The sequence below is a fragment of the Phalacrocorax carbo genome, chromosome 18 (genome assembly GCF_963921805.1).
Source record: "Phalacrocorax carbo chromosome 18, bPhaCar2.1, whole genome shotgun sequence".
In the NCBI taxonomy this organism is placed as follows: domain Eukaryota; kingdom Metazoa; phylum Chordata; class Aves; order Suliformes; family Phalacrocoracidae; genus Phalacrocorax; species Phalacrocorax carbo.
This window is the reverse complement of record NC_087530.1, coordinates 3436774-3455203: the sequence shown is the minus strand read 5'-3', so window position 1 is coordinate 3455203 and position 18430 is coordinate 3436774. Positions and strand designations below refer to the sequence as shown.

General features: G+C 49.0%; 1 protein-coding gene across 1 annotated transcript in view; it reads right to left on the bottom strand.

The window, feature by feature from the left end:
* Positions 1–18114, bottom strand: part of GPSM1 (G protein signaling modulator 1) — an 83067-nt gene extending 64953 nt beyond the window's left edge. The window contains exon 1 of the mRNA XM_064469055.1: positions 17923–18114. Coding sequence (XP_064325125.1) covers positions 17923–17981 — 59 coding nt within the window. The 5' untranslated portion in view covers positions 17982–18114. The remainder of the gene's footprint in view (positions 1–17922) is intronic.
* Positions 18115–18430: the final 316 nt, after the last annotated feature.

Sequence of the window (18430 nt, the reverse complement as noted above, 5' to 3'; positions counted from 1 at the left end):
TTTGACCAAGGGCCGTGCAGAATGACCACCTCTGTGGCTTTGATCCATGAGGATGGCGAGAACTGAGGGCAGATAGGAGTTATTTGCTGTTTTAGCAGCATTTTATGAAGCAACTTACGATGCTGGACCAGTACGCGTAGAGACTTTTCAACCTAGGGACTGAAAAATATTTTGCAAAGGTGCGAGGGTAGCTATTACTTCATTTTATAAGAAGGTAGCTAAGATATGGCAAGATATAACTTGCCATGGTGAGACAGCTGTAGAGAATGGGAAGGAACCCAGGAGCCTTGGCTCCGAGCGCCTCTGCTAGGTGCTCCCTTATAAGCGCCAAGTGAACCACTCAAACTGGAGCCTCTGTAAGGGTTGAGGCGCAAAGTTTTCCACCCAGGCAAGGATACTCTCACAGCTCATGCCGCTGGGCCAACACGGTGCCAAATGATCACTGAAGATCTAACCCTGCCCAGAGAGATGCCCTCAACTCCAGGAGCTTAAGATACTTGTGACCTCCAGAAACCCTCTCTACACCTGAAAGGATTGGGGTCTCAATAAATTATTCATTGGTAATAATTATCTTGAATCCTTCCCACAAATACAGCTTAATCCATAGGGAGACCACAATGAAATTTTTCTGTGTCATGTGAGGAGTGAAACCTCTAAAAGGCAATGAGCACAAATTTAAGCCTATGTGCTCCAAAATTACTCAAATATCAAAGGATCACGATGGGATAAAATTAACTGGCAGTGTCTGAGATGGGATTAAGGTGCAAATGTGAATTTCATCTCACCCTGGTTAACAGTGTCACTTAATGCCCAGTTTCAAAGCACTTAAATTATAAGAAGCAAGTACTTCCCAGGGCCTAAAGAAATGATGATTGAGGACAGACCAGTTTGAAAATTAATTAATTGAAACATGCTCCGACTCCTGAATTAAAAAAGAAAAGCAGCACCAAATGTATGAACTGATCAGGATGCCTTGGAAGAGGAACTGTGCAGAACTCACTTTTAAGAAGAGTGAGAGTGCAACCTCAAGAGCCTGGCTCATCCTCTCTTTGCATGGCTCATCAGCAGGGTATAAACCCAACCACCACCTGCCATTTGAGCTAAAGGAAAATATGTGTAGAGGCCAGCAGCACTAGCTCGCCAAATGCTAGTGGACTACGATGCTCACGTCTGAGGATGCTCTCTCCTTCCCAAGGAGGCACAAAGGAGGATACTCAATCTGTGCCATCGGTAATTTCTCTCACTCCTGTACCTGCAGACAACAGCCAAAGGTAACAGCTCTAACATCTGAAAGCTGCCATGCAGAGTAGCAAGCAAACCAGCCCCTGCATCAGGATGAATTTTTAGGCACTTAGATTTTGTCCCTGAGGATACTTGAAATGAACTCAGCGATTTCAGCACAACGAGGGAAACTTCCTGAGTTTTCCAAGAGCATTTTGCTTCCTTGTATAATGCTGGTGCCTTCAGTGAAATTAATCCATCACACTGCCATGAAACAACACCCTTGGGATGATTTCACCAGAAGTGAAGTGCTATTTCCTTCAGTCACTTCCAGAAACCAGAAGGCAAGAGAGGACATGCAGTCTGAATGGCTTTTCATTGTAATGTTACTTTGGCAATTAGGTCAACACATCCTCTTTCACTAAAATATAGACTGTGATTTAAATCAGCATACTGCTCCTGCTACAAAATACACTGGGTTAGAACTATGGCATACATTAGAAAAACAGTCAGCTCATCAACAGCTATACAATGAAACCAGCAGATTTATTTATTACCCATTTTATTTTTCCTAATCAGCTTCTTTTACCAATATACAGGGGTTCATTCATGCCAAAGTTGTACTAAAAATGGCTGGATTCTGGTCTGGGGATTCTCTTTCCTAATTTGGAAGCACTGTAAAAGAGATGAGAGAGGTCCTGAGTGGGACGGGTCTTCTCCACACCTGCCTGCCACAGACACAGGGTGGGAGCTCAGCAGCCAGCTCCCACAGGGCCAGCCTGGACCCCCACTCAGCCATTCTCTCAGGATGAGAGGGGACTGCCTGGCCCCTCCTGCCCTCTTCATCAGTCAGGGATGAGCCCTCATGGACCACAGGGGAGCTACAACACAGCGGTGCCAGCCCAGGTTAGATGAAGCGAGCATGCAGCCCAGGACTCAAGCTATCAGAGAACTTCCACTGCAGAGCATCACAGCCTGTCCCTAATTCCTGCCCCGGGGTCCTGCAACCCCCACCCCCCTCACCCCACCCACAGGGTGAGGATCAGCACCACAACCACCACCCAGCACAATTGTTTCCTTGTGAGATTTCCTTTCCTGCAGATCCAGACCACTTTTCTGAAGCCAAGTGAAAGCAAGTCTTGTTTTCCCAGAAATGCAGAGGCCACAGGCCCAAGGCTTTTCTCATTTCAAGCTGCCTGGAAACATCTCCAGCTGCAGCCCCTCCCTCCTTCCTCTCTCAACCTGCCAGTTGCTCCTGCCTTGCAGCTGGAAAACAACTGCATATTGAAAAGGTGCTGCCAAGTCCCAGCAACACTAGGGATTGTACTACGGTTACGCCTGACTAGACGAAGGAAGCCACCTCTGCCTGTCCCAGCCACCCAGCCCCTTCACCCACACCCCCTGCGCACGCACAGCCTCATCCCAAACTGCCCCAGGATCTGCCCAGCACCAGCAGCCCCAGAAGCTGCACTCACTCCCTGCACACTGCCTCTTCCCTACCCACATGCCCGCACAAACCACCGGTCCATGCTCAGGGCACAGCAAACGGACGGTCATCGGAACGCAGGGTAAAAGGCAACCATGACAAAGTTCACGCCACGGTTTTTCCACTGACTCCTCAACAACCTACAACCAATTTGGTTCTGTTCCTTTCCTGTCTCATCTGCTTCCCTTCAGCCCCAAGCCAAGTATTTCAGTCCAAGAGAGAGGCCTTTGGGATCTATCTGAAAACACACACCCCAGATCCCATGCTCCTAGGCCACCCAGGCTTCAAGCCAGAAGATGCTGAGTGATCGCAGCTCACCAAGAGACTGCTCAGGATGCCCTGCACCAACACTCATATTTGAAAAGGATTTGGATGTGATCTTAGTGACAGAAACAGGATGAACCTGGCCCTCTACCTTCTGCAGAACTCATTGAAAAGCAGTTAACAGGAACCAGCAATCAAGCCCAGCAAATCCAAACATGAGGCAACTCCTTTTTCAAACCGTCACTTGGTAAATCCAGCGAAAAGGGCAACATCGAGCCAGAGCATGGCAGCAAGAGCCTGTGATAGTTCTTCCCTTAGTGATTACGGTCCTCTGAGCCCAAATGAGAGAAAACCACAAAGGAAAACAGACATGGCAGTTCTCCCAGGTCACAAAGAGCAGGCGGGCAGAGCTCGCATCTGGGCTGGAAGCAACACCAGACACTAGGACAGATTTTCACTGGCAAAGCTGTAGCAGAACAGCTTACATTAATTCTACATCATTCTTCTGCAGCTGTCTCATGCTCTGAGGGCTGTTAAAAGCATTGTCATGCTCTCCCTGAAAATTTCAGGGATGCTAAAAATCAGAAACCAGTCCGGACACACACATGCATTAAGAAGGCTGCACTGGCAAGCAGCATGAGAGCTCAGGCACAGGACACTGCTGTTCTCCCTGGCTGTTGCACAGCCACGGGGCACCCCTCTAGATTTTGTAAAGATAATATTCCACATCTGTCTGAAAAAGCAGGAAACAGAAGCTCCCCAAGAGCTCAGATATCAGCCAGAGGTCCTCTGCAGCCCTTGCCAGCATCTCCAGACACAGTTTCTGCAGATCCTCTGCGCAAACCCAGACTCGGCAGAGGAGCAGCAAAAGTGCTTTTGAGTTCTTCATGGCATTATGGAAAAATCTATGCATGCCATCAGATTAATCTACAAGCCCATAAATCAGAGTGTGGCAGGATTCCCAGAAGGCCAGCAGCAATGCGGCTCACACGCAAGGTGAGAATTACACTCTGCTTTGCTAATCCAAGGAGAACAGACCCACTGTCTAGCACTGTGCAGCACAGTCTGTGGCGGGTGTCTGCTGCCTCTGCCGGGAGCCCTGGAGCTCCAGCATCCTGCAAGTTGGTTTCACGTCCTCCAGGGGATGGTGTAGCTTAGTCCTCCACCGCATTTTCCTAGATTTTTAGCACTTCTGTCCTAGTACAGCTCCACAGATAACATCTACCCTGGAAACGCTTGACACTGCTGCACTGAACATCTGTACGAACCGAGTGCATGGAGGCCAGTCCCCGCTCCTCCCCGACGCGGCACCACATCAGGTTTTGCTCCGACACTGTGGTATTAGTGTCATTCAATCGTGTGTAAATAACGGGCCACATAGATCAAAGCACAGTACACCTTTGCATCTGTTCTTCCATAGTAAGAATTTGTACAAACATCATGTTTCTTGGAATGTCTTCCTGGATGAAGCAAGAACGCTAATACTCTCCCTAATAGTTTTCTCCTTGCTATCACAAAATCATGAGTTAGTCCATATAATGTTTTGCTTTTTAAGCAAATTGCAAAACTTATCATAAAAAAATAACTAAATTATGTCCTTTTATATCTTTCTTGGAATTGAGCCTTTGGTAAGGGGAATAAAAGAATGAAGCATCAGATTTTTAAGATTTTCTATGCCAAAAACCCTCCTGTTTTCCTTACAAAGTAGGGGAAATGCCTGCAGCACACCCAACTCCCGCAAAATACCCTAGACCCTCTCCAAACCTCAGCACTTCTCTCTCCAATCTGACACAACAGCTACTGTTATACAACAGCAGATGGTCTCCCACCACTAGGACACCAGGTGAGGCTTTGAGGCCAGCTGAGAGCAGGAGCAGGTCCTCAGCTCACCAGGATGCTCTGCCTCCGCTGTACGTCGCAGCAACCAGCCACGTAGCTGTCCCGCACCTATAGCTGTGCCTGCTGGGTTGGGGGCAGGACCCAACATCCTTTGGAAAAGGGAACAGCTTTCCAAATCAAGCTTCCTAAGGCCATGTCCTTCACAGCTTTAACTTCTGAACCTTTTTCCCCCTTCCCCCCCCATTCCCCGTATTTATTTCTCACCCTCGCCTTCCCTGCTGCTGCACAGGCTCCCTTGGCACAGCAAGTGTTCGTTACTGCGCACATAGAAAGGATGAAGCCAGAAGTTTGTTATATGATGTATTACCTGCTTGATGGAAAAACACACTTAAGGAGACAGAACGAGCAGGAATGGATAGTGGCGATCTCTCTACAGACCTGTTTTAGGTTGAAGTTAGTCCCTGTTGCAACCTCAATGTTGCAGTGGCTTCATACAGAACACGGGCTGCTCTGTAGCACTGAAAGAATTCACTGCTCTCCCTCACGCTGGTGAAAGAGGGAGGATATAGCATCAGGGTTACACACATGCCTGAATCAAGGGATTTCGTTTATCCTGACTACTGAATAATGCATGTCTTCAGAAAAAAATATCCTGTTCCGGCATAGAGGCATCATCATCTAGGAGTAAAAGAAAGACATGGCACAACAGCAGGAGGCACAGACACATGCACTTCGGGAGCGCAGGCAGCAGCGACAGGGAGGACAAGAGAGGTGACAAGACAGCTCCTTACCTTAACCGTAAGGGTGGTGGGGCTGGGAAAGCTGCTGACATGCAGGAACGATGCTGCTTCCACACAGATCTTGTGTGCTGGAGCAGCCTGCCTGTTTTATTTCAGGGCATTATAGAGCTGCTGCATTTGTGCTGTACAAACAGCCTCTATGAGCCTTTCAGGAGCAGTTACATCCTCCAACACACACAGCTTTACTTGGGAAATCTTTTTTTTTTTTAATTTTAATTCCAGTCACATGTTTTGAGCTGTTACTTTTCACTCCTCTCTGTGTGTGTATATAGATAGATACATTTTTTACGTCTCCTGTCTGTATGCCATGTTAGCCTCAGGCAACCAGCTCTGAGATCGAGCTGTCAGCCTTGACAAATGACTCAGTTCTCATTCAGAGCCCGGTCAGTATAGCATCGCCTTCCTTCCCTTCCTAAGGCTGCCGTTAGCACAGCCACCCTGGCCCTGGGCAGGTGAGCTCTGCCCTCTGCACATGGGCTTGGAGCTTCTCCAAGCACAGCTGGAGTCTGACCCTGCTTCAGCAAACCTGGAAGGACTCCCTGAAATCACACCGACCAGACCCTCACCCAGGGTCCTTCAGAAAGAGGTTTCTGCTACAGGAGAATGTCATTTTGTTCAGTGGTGGGGAGCCAAGGGCAGGTCACACAACAGTTTTCTCTGCTCACTCCTCCTCCTTGTATCACCGTGTATTTGGCTTTAAAACAGGGACAGGAGTGTCCTGGATGCTGGGGCCAGGACTGGTCCGGTCACAGAGAGCACAGACCACGTAACGGGGGACACGGGCTCACTGGCGAGCCAACGAGCTCACCAGTCGCAAGGCAGGACTGAGCCAAAGCACGTGGCCCTGGCGCTCCTTCCTTGGGACATGTGGCACAGCAGGACACCTCTGTGGGAGGCCAGTGGCCCAGACATCCATGCACTTTTCACAGGCTTTTTTCCCCACTGCTGATCTCTCATACAACTCTCTGCAAAATGCTCACTCAATGGCACGGCTGATGCCAACTTTCTGCCAAAAACACTGACGCCAAAGAGCGGCTTTATTGAAGGAAATGCACATTTTGCAGAGTGAGTTTTAATTTTCTTCCAGAACAGCAGAGAAAAAGTGGATATTTTAAACTATTTCGTTGTTAACTCCTTAAACACCTGAACACGTTGTCAAAGCTCTGTCAAACACGACCTCCTCGCAGAGCCCATCGTATTTGCCGGCACATTTTTGCTGTTTGCATTCCAGAGGCAGACGTGAAAGGGATGAACACAGATAACAGCAGCCTCCCTTTCTCCAGTAGCTTTACCCAGGAAAGCACCAAACCACAGACTTCAATCAAACAGCTAGTTCATGCTTGCAGTTTCCTGGATTACAGCCTTGATGGAAGCAATTGATACAAGAGCTGGCCAAGGGCTGCAGCCTTAAAATTCTGGGCGCATCGGGATGAATGCGAATGTTTTATTATTTAGACCCACGCAGGAGCTCAGACACTCAGCTGAACTCAGAGGCCAGGAAATGCCTCGAGGCACACGTGGAGTTTCACGATTCCAGGATATTAATCTGCACTTATGTACGTATGTCCCTGTTCACTTGCCATGAGATGTTGGCCCATGGGCTTCCCAAGCAAGATACTCCTCGCTGAAATCAGGCAGCCTTATTTGTCAGAAAGGAAAGAGAAACACACATTGCTTACAATGCTAGATACTTTCATTTGTTTAGTCACTGGTGGTTTATATTTCTGCCTTCATGCTGCAGAAAGCTTGGCTAGAAAACAAGTCGGATTGGATGGCCTCCGTGTTTTGCAACAAGATACAACCCCCAATGCATTTTCTCAACACAAATCTCTGCAGACAGTTGCTAAAAAAGGGGCTGTTTTCTGATGCAGTATCAGCTGTGATATAACTTTACAAGAGCACAGCTGAAGTACAGTAACAACGGGACCCTCCTCAAAGCACTGGCAGCCACTGCCCATCCCAAAAGCTTCCTGCTCGACTGTAAGAATTGAGATGCTTGTTTTTCTCTCTCCGCCTTTCCCCATACCCCAAAGACAACCACCTCTCAAGGCAGGGCACCCAGGAACTCCGCTCAGTTCTTACGCGATTTAACTTGCGGGCAACTTTCTTTCAGGGATCATTTTTCTCTGTATCCCCCTCTCCCTTTTTAAATTAACTGCTTTCTTCCCAAAGCCTAAGAGACAGATAACTATGTAGATTCACAAGTACCTGAGCACTCTAACAACTCGGGGCTGTTCTCCTGTTTTCTTCAAGCCAATACCTGTAGCTGGACTTTTCACGGTGACCAGATCTCAAAGCCACCCAGGCTGCTCCTTTTCCTCTCCCAGGGCCCATGGTTTGCAGTGTTCCTACCACATTTCCAAGGCACACCTTGTAAATGGGCAGAGCCTGGTATTTAATTCACCAGCTGGTAACTTCCTTCTAAACAACCTTTTGCTCCCTCCCATATTAAGGAGAACAGCAGAACCATTGTAATATCACACAACGCAAATGCTGCGCTGCCCTGCATGGTTCAGCAAGAGATGAAGCCATGAAGAAATGAAGGCTCCTCTTCAATTCACAATTAATCTCACTGTGACGTGGGTAAGGAAGCGCTGAAGGGAAGGAGTGGGAGTCAGGACATTCAGCTCCCAGCTTTGCCACCTATATTCTCTTTCCACCCTGAAGACTATACAATTTCTCACCCTTGAAAACAGGAACAGTATTTCCCAGAAAAGCTGCAATAAAATACTGATGTTTACGAAGCACTCTGAAACCTTGGAACGGATATAACCCTTCCAGGATCCACTCAGCCTGGCGCAGCAGCGTGGGACACGAGGCAGTACCGTAATACAAACCATGAATAACGGTAATTAACAAATAGCCCCAGAGAGACGAATATTAATTGGCACTTTCCAGCTCTCCTCAGGCATGAATGGAAACTCCACAGATGGAGTGCACAAAGAACAACCTCAACTCTGCAGTGTGGATCACAGGAGAAACTTGTCCCCACAGCTGCTTTGCACTCAAGCTGCTCCAAGCCAGAGCACAGGAAATCACGGCAGTTTCCACTGAAGTGCCCAGGGAGGTGCCACCAGCCAAGCCCCAGTGTGCTGTATGGGCCAAACGCTCAGAAAACGCACCTGCTGTGATACCCACCAAAGAGCAAATGCAGCCCAACGGTCTGCAAAGTCACAGGAGCATCAAGGACATCATGGAAACACATAACCTGGCAAAGGCATTTGGTACAGCAAACCCCTCCGTTCTACCTGTAAATATGCACAGCTTTTTCATCAAGGCATGAAGAAACTCCACTGCACGCACACGGACCGCTTGCCTGTCCCAGCGTGCTGAAGCTTCCCCACCAGGAACTCAACACAATTATTTGTGTCGCCACAACACTTGCAAGCCCCATGGCAAAGCTGGTCTCGTTGTGCTGAGCCTGCTGCAATCCTACAGCTGGAGTCGTTCCTGCTCAGGCCAGATGGGGCTGGCAAGCACAAACAAGGCTGCAAATCCAATGACTTGCCCCAGGTCTCATCATGGATCAGCAGCTGGACCCACATCCAAAGCAAGGAAAGGGACTTGGGGGGAGAGCACTTTGCTCTTGCACGAGCCATCTTGGCCTGCTCCCTGGCAGCCAGAGCGTGGGAGGGAAACAGAGCTGGATCTCCAGGGCAGGAAAGGAGCCCTGCCACACAGCGCGTGTTCAAAGCTGCTTCCCAGGAGCATAACGCAGCCGTCATTTTCCACAGCTCAGAAAGCAAACTGCATATATCAACTGACGGCACTAAGTTTTATCCATACATTTTTAAAAGCAGCTTCCAAGGCAAAACATCTGCTCTCAGGTGGAGCCCGGGCTCAACATGAAATGGCTTCTTCATTGAGTTATGGTATTCGTATAACGTGTTTTCCCCATTCCACATCCATTTTCTTAATCTTTCTCCTGCAGCATCTGGAGGAAAGATGCATTAGCCCCCAACTCCCAGAGAAGAGCCCCTCTGGCTGTTCCAGAGGGTGCAAACACAAAGGCTAACAGAAAAGCATGAGCAGAGACAAGACAATCCAATAGTCTTCATTCAAAATTCCTGCACAGAACAACTGATTCACAGCAAAAGATGAAACTTCTTTAGATATATCATTTCTAAGCTCAGAGTCAAAAAAGAAAGGCCTGTGGTTCTTGTGCCTGTCATCCCTGGGCAAAATCCTCTTGCTGAAAGAAAACTGGGAATAGCAGAAGACTCTTAAGCTATTTATTTCTACCCTGAAGGTAGCGATCAGATGCTAGTGCTGCCTTCCAAGTAATTCATTCAGGGTTTGTGTTGCTGTCCCAATGTCTAGGGCCTTGCAGTGGGGTCTTTTTATTGCTCTTCCTTACTTCAGTGCAAGCAATCAGATATCAATGAGACACTTCAGCATGTGCCTGCTCCCCCTGCCCCAAGCTTCCACAGGGATCAGCCAGGCACTTGCAGGATCAGGCCATTACACTGGCTCGGCTGCCCACTCTGGGGGATCTCAGCCCAATGCCTTGGATTCCGTTCTAAAAAGAATCCATATTTGCTCCACTCCTAGAGGGAGCAGAGGCCAGGGCTAGTGCCCTCACCAGCCCTGTCATTTTATCCCAGGAGAAGTTAGTTAAGTCAGTTAAGTACAGGGTTGTATTGCAAATTCCTCATTTAATATTGGCCTTGAAACTGCATTGTAATGATAAATTTTCACTTCCTTCCCTAGGCAATTGCATAACATTGCTGGGCATTGTTTAGAGAGCTGCTGCGCTCCAAGCCACAGGCAGCTGGTGTCCCTTTTCCCTTCTCACCAAGCACTGGCAGGACTGGGGGTTGTTTTGTTTTTTGTTTGGTGGTGGGGTTTTGGGGCAGTTTTTTGCTGAGTTTTTGTTTGGTTGGTTTGTTTTGGGTGTTTTTATCACTAGAAGCTTACTACATTAAACAACAGATAGTCGTGACTTCGAATGCACGTAGCCTTCCACCAACTAGATTATCCCTACTCTCTTCAGCTTTCAGTGAGGAAAAAAAATATCCCATGTATACCAGTCAAATCTAAGCCAGTTAGAAAGCCAGATCTGTCAAACAACATTTTAATTAAAAGTATCTTTAGGGAGGGAGCAGCTCAGTCAATGGAAAGCTTTCCCACTGACAATATAAATAGCCCAGGCCCAGAATTCAACAGCCTCACTTTGTGGTCAGGCTACAGAGCCTGCATGCCCAGATGCAGGATGAATTTTCATTTCATGGCTTTTGTTGGCATGTTTTTTCTTTTATGACAGGGAAGTGGCTTTGAATTCTAGAAGCTCGGCTGGCTGATCAAAGCAATACACAGAACAGGGCTGGGAGGGAAGGGGGAAAATTGAGCAGCAATTCAGAGATAAAATTGCTCTTGAAGCAGAACACCATCAAAAGTTAAATAAGATGCATCCCTCCACTTCAGGAAACTTGCTGCTGGTGGCTTCTTGCAGCATAAGACCTGACAGAATTCAAACCTGTTCTTCAAGCAAGTCTGAATTCAAGTTTGAACATCACCTAAGGTGCAAAAAAAGTGACCACACCAGCACAAAAATACAGTTTATATTCTCTAGTGACAGAAGGCCTGATCTGTTGGAGAGGAGACAAGGCAGCCCAGGGTAGAAAGCAGGGATGTAACATGAGAGTACAGGGAGATGAGGCTTGTGACATACCAGTATTTGCTCTAGGGAGAGCACAAACTGCACATGGTTACGGTGCAGTAACAAAGTTGTGCCCTGGGGACGCTTTAGAACAGCAGGGATGCAGGAAGCCATAGCACAAGCTAGGAAGCTTGTCCACCACTTATGCAGGGACCCAGAACACAAGCCAGGGTCACCCCAGCTCCACCTCAGGGCAGGACGAGGAGGGCTGGGCAGGTGGCAGCCCAGTGGTCCTGCAGAGCGGCAAGGGAAGGTCTGCCCTGCCCCAGGACTGCCATCTTCCCACCGCCATTCCTCTGTCCTTGCTCAAGCTTCAAATCCACCTCCAGCTGAAAGCACCAGCAGCGTCTCAAGCACAGCGGCCAGCTTGGTGCAGGGAACCAGAGGCAGGCATGTCACCCCTCAGGGCAGGCAGCCTTCAGGGCTGGAGACCCCATTAGAGCAAGAGAACATACACACTCTACTGGTTTGAATCCAGGCAAGATCTTCCATCCTGATGAGCTTTGTTTAAAAGTCATTCTATTAGCCCCACTCCATAAAAAAAAAAATCCCTTCCTATCTGCACAGCATGCTGCAGATGCTTCCCTCCAAGCCTGCAGGCCTCGATCAGCAGGGAAAAAACCTGATTCTCCAGCCTTTTAACAACATATCCAATTTTATCCTTCCTGCTGCTGGCTGTGATTTTGCTCATCCTCAAGGCACACACCAAGGAAAGGCTTTCCCCTGTGGTTTATGTAGTGTATCAGGAACAAATCCAATGTCTGGGACACTCTCATCACTGAGCTGGAGGAGGGGAATGCCAACTGAGTGATGCAGCCTGCTTCTATCTCCTTCATCCAGGTATTTCTAGTCTCCCATCACCTCCCAAGCCTCTGCTATCGTCATCAGAGCGGTCATGGTTTGGTTGCTTTCAGTTGAAGAGAGGAATGGTCACAAAGGAATTAAAAATCACTCTTCTGTAACAAATCAATTTCTCAGCCTTCATGAAGACTTTTCACCTTTTGATGCAATAGGCACTGCTCCCCTAACTTACTTGGAAAATAAAAGGCAACAGATCACTAATTAGTTACATCCACCAGGAAAACATATTAATTACACACAAGATTTTCACGTGGCATAAGCAAGCCGTGCTGCAGACACCAGCCAAAGCTCTGACAAGACCTGGATCCAGCAGGACCCAGAATGGGACACACTACCCATGGAAGCAACTGAATTGCAACACCTGGTCACCTTGATTCAACCATAATCCAGTAGTAAGAGGTCCTTGTTACCACCACAAACCCCAAGGACTTTCTCTGTCCTTAAGAGTGCCCCAGCCAGGCCCCCACCAATCTCCTCGTTATAGGAACCCTTCCCAGAGAGTGTCTCCTGTGTTGCCATGAGCTCTTTCAGATACTTTCCCAGGAGGGATTCACCTGATGACTAATGCAACAGCCAGCAAAAGGGACCTCAGCAGCTAGTCACGGAGCACCGGGTAGCACGGCTGTCTCGTGCTTCACTGACAACATCCCAGCTGGCAAGGATCAAAGTCTGCCTCACATCCAGACCCAGCTCTCCATCCAGTTAGGCCTTGAGGTGACCAAACAGAGCATTAACGTTCATCTTGCAGGGAACTGGCTTCAAGGGGTGCCACAGGGCATTTGCATATGAGTCACATAAGCTTATTTGACTTCAGCTGACCCAGCAGCAAACACTATAACCTGTGAACTTGTGGGCAATGCACAAAGTTCTCGTCCTAGTCTGCTTGGCACAAATGTCTCATTCAATGCAAAGTATTTCAGAATGAAGAATCCAAAGGGACAGCTCTCACCCCCAAAGCACAAGGCACAACAAGCAGGAGGTCTGGCGTAACTTGAGTCAGTGAAGTGCAAGTCAGCACATGGAAAAAAACAAGTGTATCATCTCAATTCGATTTACATATGCACACAAAAGACAAGTTAATGCCCTGAAGACAACAATTGTTTGTATTGCAGCAGCACCTAGAGGTCAGAAGTAAGATGAAGATCACACTGTGCTAGGCATTGTACAGGTACAAGGCACATCCTCTACCCATTTAACAGAAACCGAAGGGTGAAGGAAAAGAGAGCCTCTCTCCCCACATCCCACATGATGAAACACAGAAGAATCAAAAAGGTTTCCCAAAGGTCCTGGGGAAACCTGCAACAAAGCCAGACACAGATTCCCAGCCCAAGGCCCGACCAGCAAGGGTCCCCTCTCCCTGCTGCGGTCGAGACTAAATGTTCTGCTTGGCTCCGCTTTGGGATGACCACATTACTCACAAATGCTGAAACTACGAGTGAGTTGTTCAAAATGTCCCAAAACAGATGTCAACAAAACCAATACTGCATGCTAAGCTATCATATCATTTTTGCTCAAGCCACCTATTATGCAGCACTGCTATTTTAGAAACGTTCGTCCGGTTTTTCACATCCTTCTGCCTAATGGAGACTGACTGTGTAGGCCTACAAAAGAAAAATTGTAATCTTTTACAAACCTCTAAACCAGCTCTCTCAAACATAATAATCAAGCAATTTCAAGTTTGATCTATGTAGTAAAGAGAACAGAAAAAGGGTCATTTCCAGCTTTCTAGTTGTGCAAAAGACCACTTTTTCACTGTGATGCCAACCAGCCCCCACCTGGCAAACCTGCCCATCCAGGACAGACCACAGCACAGCCATAGCACTCACAACTCTGCCGTTTTCAGCAGGAAAATCCTTACCTGGACACAAGAAAAGGACAGCTGCGGCAGTTTGAAACATCAGAATAGGGAGGCGGGAAATCTGCCAGGAAGTCGGACACAAACAGCAGGTAAAAGAGCCTGCAAGCTCAAACAGGTTAAAGTCACATAAATGTTGTATTTTCTGTGTGGGTCCTGCTGACATAACAGATTTCATCTGCACCAACTCCACGTATTTTTATAAGGCAAAGATGTACAAGTAGTTACTTCCCATCCTTCCATCAAGGGCTACCCTAGGCATCGGCACCCAAGCCAGCCCTGCTCGCACTGCCGCCGGCTCCGCCTGGCTGCTCGCTCGGACGCCCGCACAGCCAGACCCACCGCACAGCGGCCTCCGGGCCGCTGCGGCATGGCAGCGGCAGCCCGGCGCTCGGCCGGCTGCTCAGGTAGGGCACGCTCCCTCTCCTGAACTCTGCCACCACCTCAGCTATTTCCAGAGGTATCTTCAGCAAGTTTAAAGGGATGCCCTCACCCGAGCCCCTTCCCAGTCCCACAGAACAAGCTAATCGCACCCTTCCTGTGCCATCTTCCTGTGAGCCAACATCTCTCCAACCCTCAGGCTCAGAGGATTTGTAGCAAGGCACAAAGCTCTCTGTCACCAAAGTGCTGCTCAAATCCAGCCCAAATTAATACAGAGCCAGTAGTTGTCACCAGAAAGCTCATTCACTTGAACATTCAGTGAAATTCCTAATGACCACCAAAATAGCACTGCTGGTGGTGCTCATTTTCATCTGGGAAGCAGATACAAAATATTTTTCTTCCTAAGAGGTGGTATTTAATTGTATCTTAAGAAAGCAACATGTAACTTTTTTCTCTTTGAATGAAAAAAAGGCAACACTCCTTTTAGCGTTATGTAAAGTCCAGTATTATAATTTTGAAAGTTTACAGGTACTAGCACCTGGAAAATGATCAGAATATTTCATGGTGTTGTGATCCCTCGGACACGTACAAAACGAACAGGAACTATTCCAGAGGGAGGTCTACCCCCACGGAGGACTTTCTTCCCAGTTTGCTTTGCAAACACCAGTTTATTCCACCTTAACCCCCACGCTAAATTACACCCCCTCTTCCTGCCTTCCACATCAGCCAACAATTCTTCCAGCTCAGTTTTCCCATCAGAACAGGAGAAAGTTGCCTTCTCTAGGAGAACCTGTGGTGTTCCGAGAGCAGGCGCTAATTGCCCGATGCACATTCAGGTCAGGTACCCACTGTAGTGACATTAATGAGGGAGATGGAGACTGTTTATGACACAATCAAGAGAAGTTAGTAAACATTACAAAAGCCAACAGTTCTGTTGCAAATAGGTAGCGCTGCAAGAGAACACAGAGCAGAGGAAGGGAAAGGGAGGCCCAGGAGGGAGGAGCAAGACATGCTTTTATCCGAGTTCTCATGTCAGATTTGTACATTTGTGGTCTGATTGCAGCATTATCTAATGTTCTTTCTGTGTGGGATCAATAATGCCTCTGTGTTGTCAATGCAGTACAGTGATGGTTTCCCCAGAACCATGCTCATGCCTCACACCCAGACACTGAAATCTCTACAGTGGTCTTTAAAAGCAAAAGGCCAAATCCAGTGGAGCTCTCTGGACACTGGTGGACTTGTCCCCAGCGTGAGCTTGATGCGCACTCAGGAACCACCATCCAGGGAAGTCATTTGATGGGCTTGGTGCTTCCTACGCATTCAAGCTCAGCCAGCCAGCACGAAAAGGCAGGCGAGATTGCATCCGCAGCAGCGGAGTAGGGAAGGGTACCTGCTGCAAGCAGGTATTTCACAGCTCCCACAGCCTGGATTCTGTCCAACAAAAGTCCTCAGGGGCTCCACAGAGCTGAATTGGGTGCACTTAAATTAGTACCAATTCAAAACCCCAGGGAAGGTAAAGCATGAGCTCAGGCTCGTGTAATAACTTGCTCAGTTCAAGTTTGCACAGCACGATCGCAGAACTCGATGTTTCCAGCAAGCCCTGGCCAGAGATCCTACATTCAATACCAAGAGCTGGCCACCACAGACACGCCAGCCCCGTAGAGTCACAACTGCTTCCAAAGCCCTGCACTTGCAACAAGCCTCCCTCGAGACTAACAGTTCTGCTGTAGCAACAGCAATGAAATAAATGGCATCAGAAAGGTTAGCAAGAGCTGACGTAACGAGCTGCACAGGACCTCTTTTCCAAAAATGCATATGGTGCATTACTGCTGTAGCAGAGATACTCCAACTTCGGTCTCCCTGACTAGAGGAGCGTGGCCCAGCCAGCACACAGATTGCCTGCTGCAAGCACAACAACAGAACAGATGCCTTTGTTTAGGATGGGCTGAATTTAGGGAAATACCAAGGGATGTAGTCAAATGAACACACACTTTCATTTCTTTGTGGCACACTTCCTTCCACCCCATTCCTCTTCCTAGAGGGAATTTACCTTCCCCCAGCATCCCCAGATAAGGGGTCTGGTACTCTCTGTCTGGACAGGCACCTTTTGCAGTTCTTACACCTGAGTTACTGCTCCCAGGTGAAAAATAAAAACCACCAAAAACACACTGAGGAAGAATTTGATACCAGTCATTATAGCTTTGCAACCCAAACAGTCACCCGAGGTTCCACCCTAGATATGCCTACTGGATGGAGCTTAGAGTCACTTCAAGCTAGAAGTTTCTGCACTGCAATACAAGTGAAGTTAAGGAAGAAACTTTTAAGTTACAACTCCAGTTAACAGCCCAGTAACGAGAGAGGCACCATCAACATGTACCATCAAGGCCTGCAGAGCAAGCCTGAAGAGCACTGCAGGGAATTTTAACACCACACGCCCTGCCAGAGCCACAGGAGAGGTGCTGCCCACTTCTCTCTTCACTAAGCAGCTGGTAGCAGTGTTAGCTGTGCTGGAGAAACACACAGCCCCCCACTGGGATTTCCTTCACAAAAATTACCAAAGTCATTCCTCAAAAAGTTTTCAAGAAAAAACAACAGAAAAAGATCCAGTCTGATTAAAAGCCAGCTTCTCTGCAGCTCTAGCTCCACCAGAGTAGGCAGAGCAATGGTTTTAACTCTACATTCTCTTTTCATTTTCCCAGGAGTTGCTATACAACACAACAAAAACAAGAAACACCTGCTGTCCTAATGAACCAATACTCATTAAAATAGACAGCCCACTAGCTGCCGTGCTAATTATTGCAAAGCATGCAAAGAGAATTGATGAAGAGCTACTATATTGCATGTACTTCAGGCATTTTTTTTTTCCCCCTAGTCCAGATACTGCATTACCTCCACTTCTGACTGCTAGAGAAGAAATAAAACACAATGAGGATGAACAACATAACGCTCCGAGCAATGCCATAAGGCCTCAACTTGACCCCAGTTCAGGCTATTTTTTTTTTAATATTTTTGATCTAAACAAAGAGAATGGGCAAGAGACGGTATTTTCACGAATGCCAGACAACAGCCCAAAGCTATTTTGTTTTCCAGCCTTGTGTGAATTTCTGTAGTGCCCAATTTTAAAGCTGGGAGTTCAAGTCTCTGCAGTGCGATCAGGAGCCTCCCATGCAAATGCCCAGCACCAACAAGGTTTCAGCATCAGCTGCCTTTAACAGAAGGAGCTGATCGCTCCCGGCTAGCGCCAAGGCAAACCACGGTTTTCCTCTCAACAACCTCAGCACCCACCATCCTATACACGAAGCAAGAGCTGCCCCATAGAGGAAACACCACGTTCTTCCCCTCCGTCTCCTCTCACTCTACTCTTAGTATATCCCCAGGCGTGCAACAGCTTCTCACTTCCCACGGGTGAGCCCTCCCTCCCTGGGAGACCCGCCGCCCCACTCCCCCGGGGCTCTGCGGGACGCTGCCCGCAGCGGCGGGCGCAGCTCCGGGACCGCCCGGGAGGGTCCGGAGCCGGGCTCCCCCGGGGCCCAGCACCCGCCCCGACCCAGCTCACCTCGAGTAGAGCCGGCGGGCGGCGGAGCCCGGGCTGTCCCCGCCGGGCAGGCACGCCATGGGCGCCGGCCCCGCCGAGCCGAGCCGCCCGCCGCGGCGGAGGCAGGCGCGGCTGCAGCCCGGCACCGGGCAGCGGAGTATGGCAGCGGCGGGAAGTGATGCACCGAGCAAAGAAACTCGCGGGCAGGCCCCTCCTCCGGCTGATGTCAGCCCCGCGGCGGGCAGCGGCCCTTCCTCCTCCTCCTCCTCCTCCGCCCGGCCCGCCCCGGGGGCCGCCGGTGGGACGGGACGGGGCGGGGGAGCGGGGCCGAGCAGCCGGGCTGGGCGCCCCGGCCCTGCCATCGCCCCTCCACCCGAGGGGAGCATCACGGCAGCCCTGGCAGCGGGGTGGGCCATAGATCCTGCGTGGCCCCGGGATTGAACATGGCCTTGCGGTGCCTCCCCGCTTACCTTCAGAGCTACCACAGCAGGGAGGGACAGAGCCCCAGCGGTCCCACACACAGAGGGAG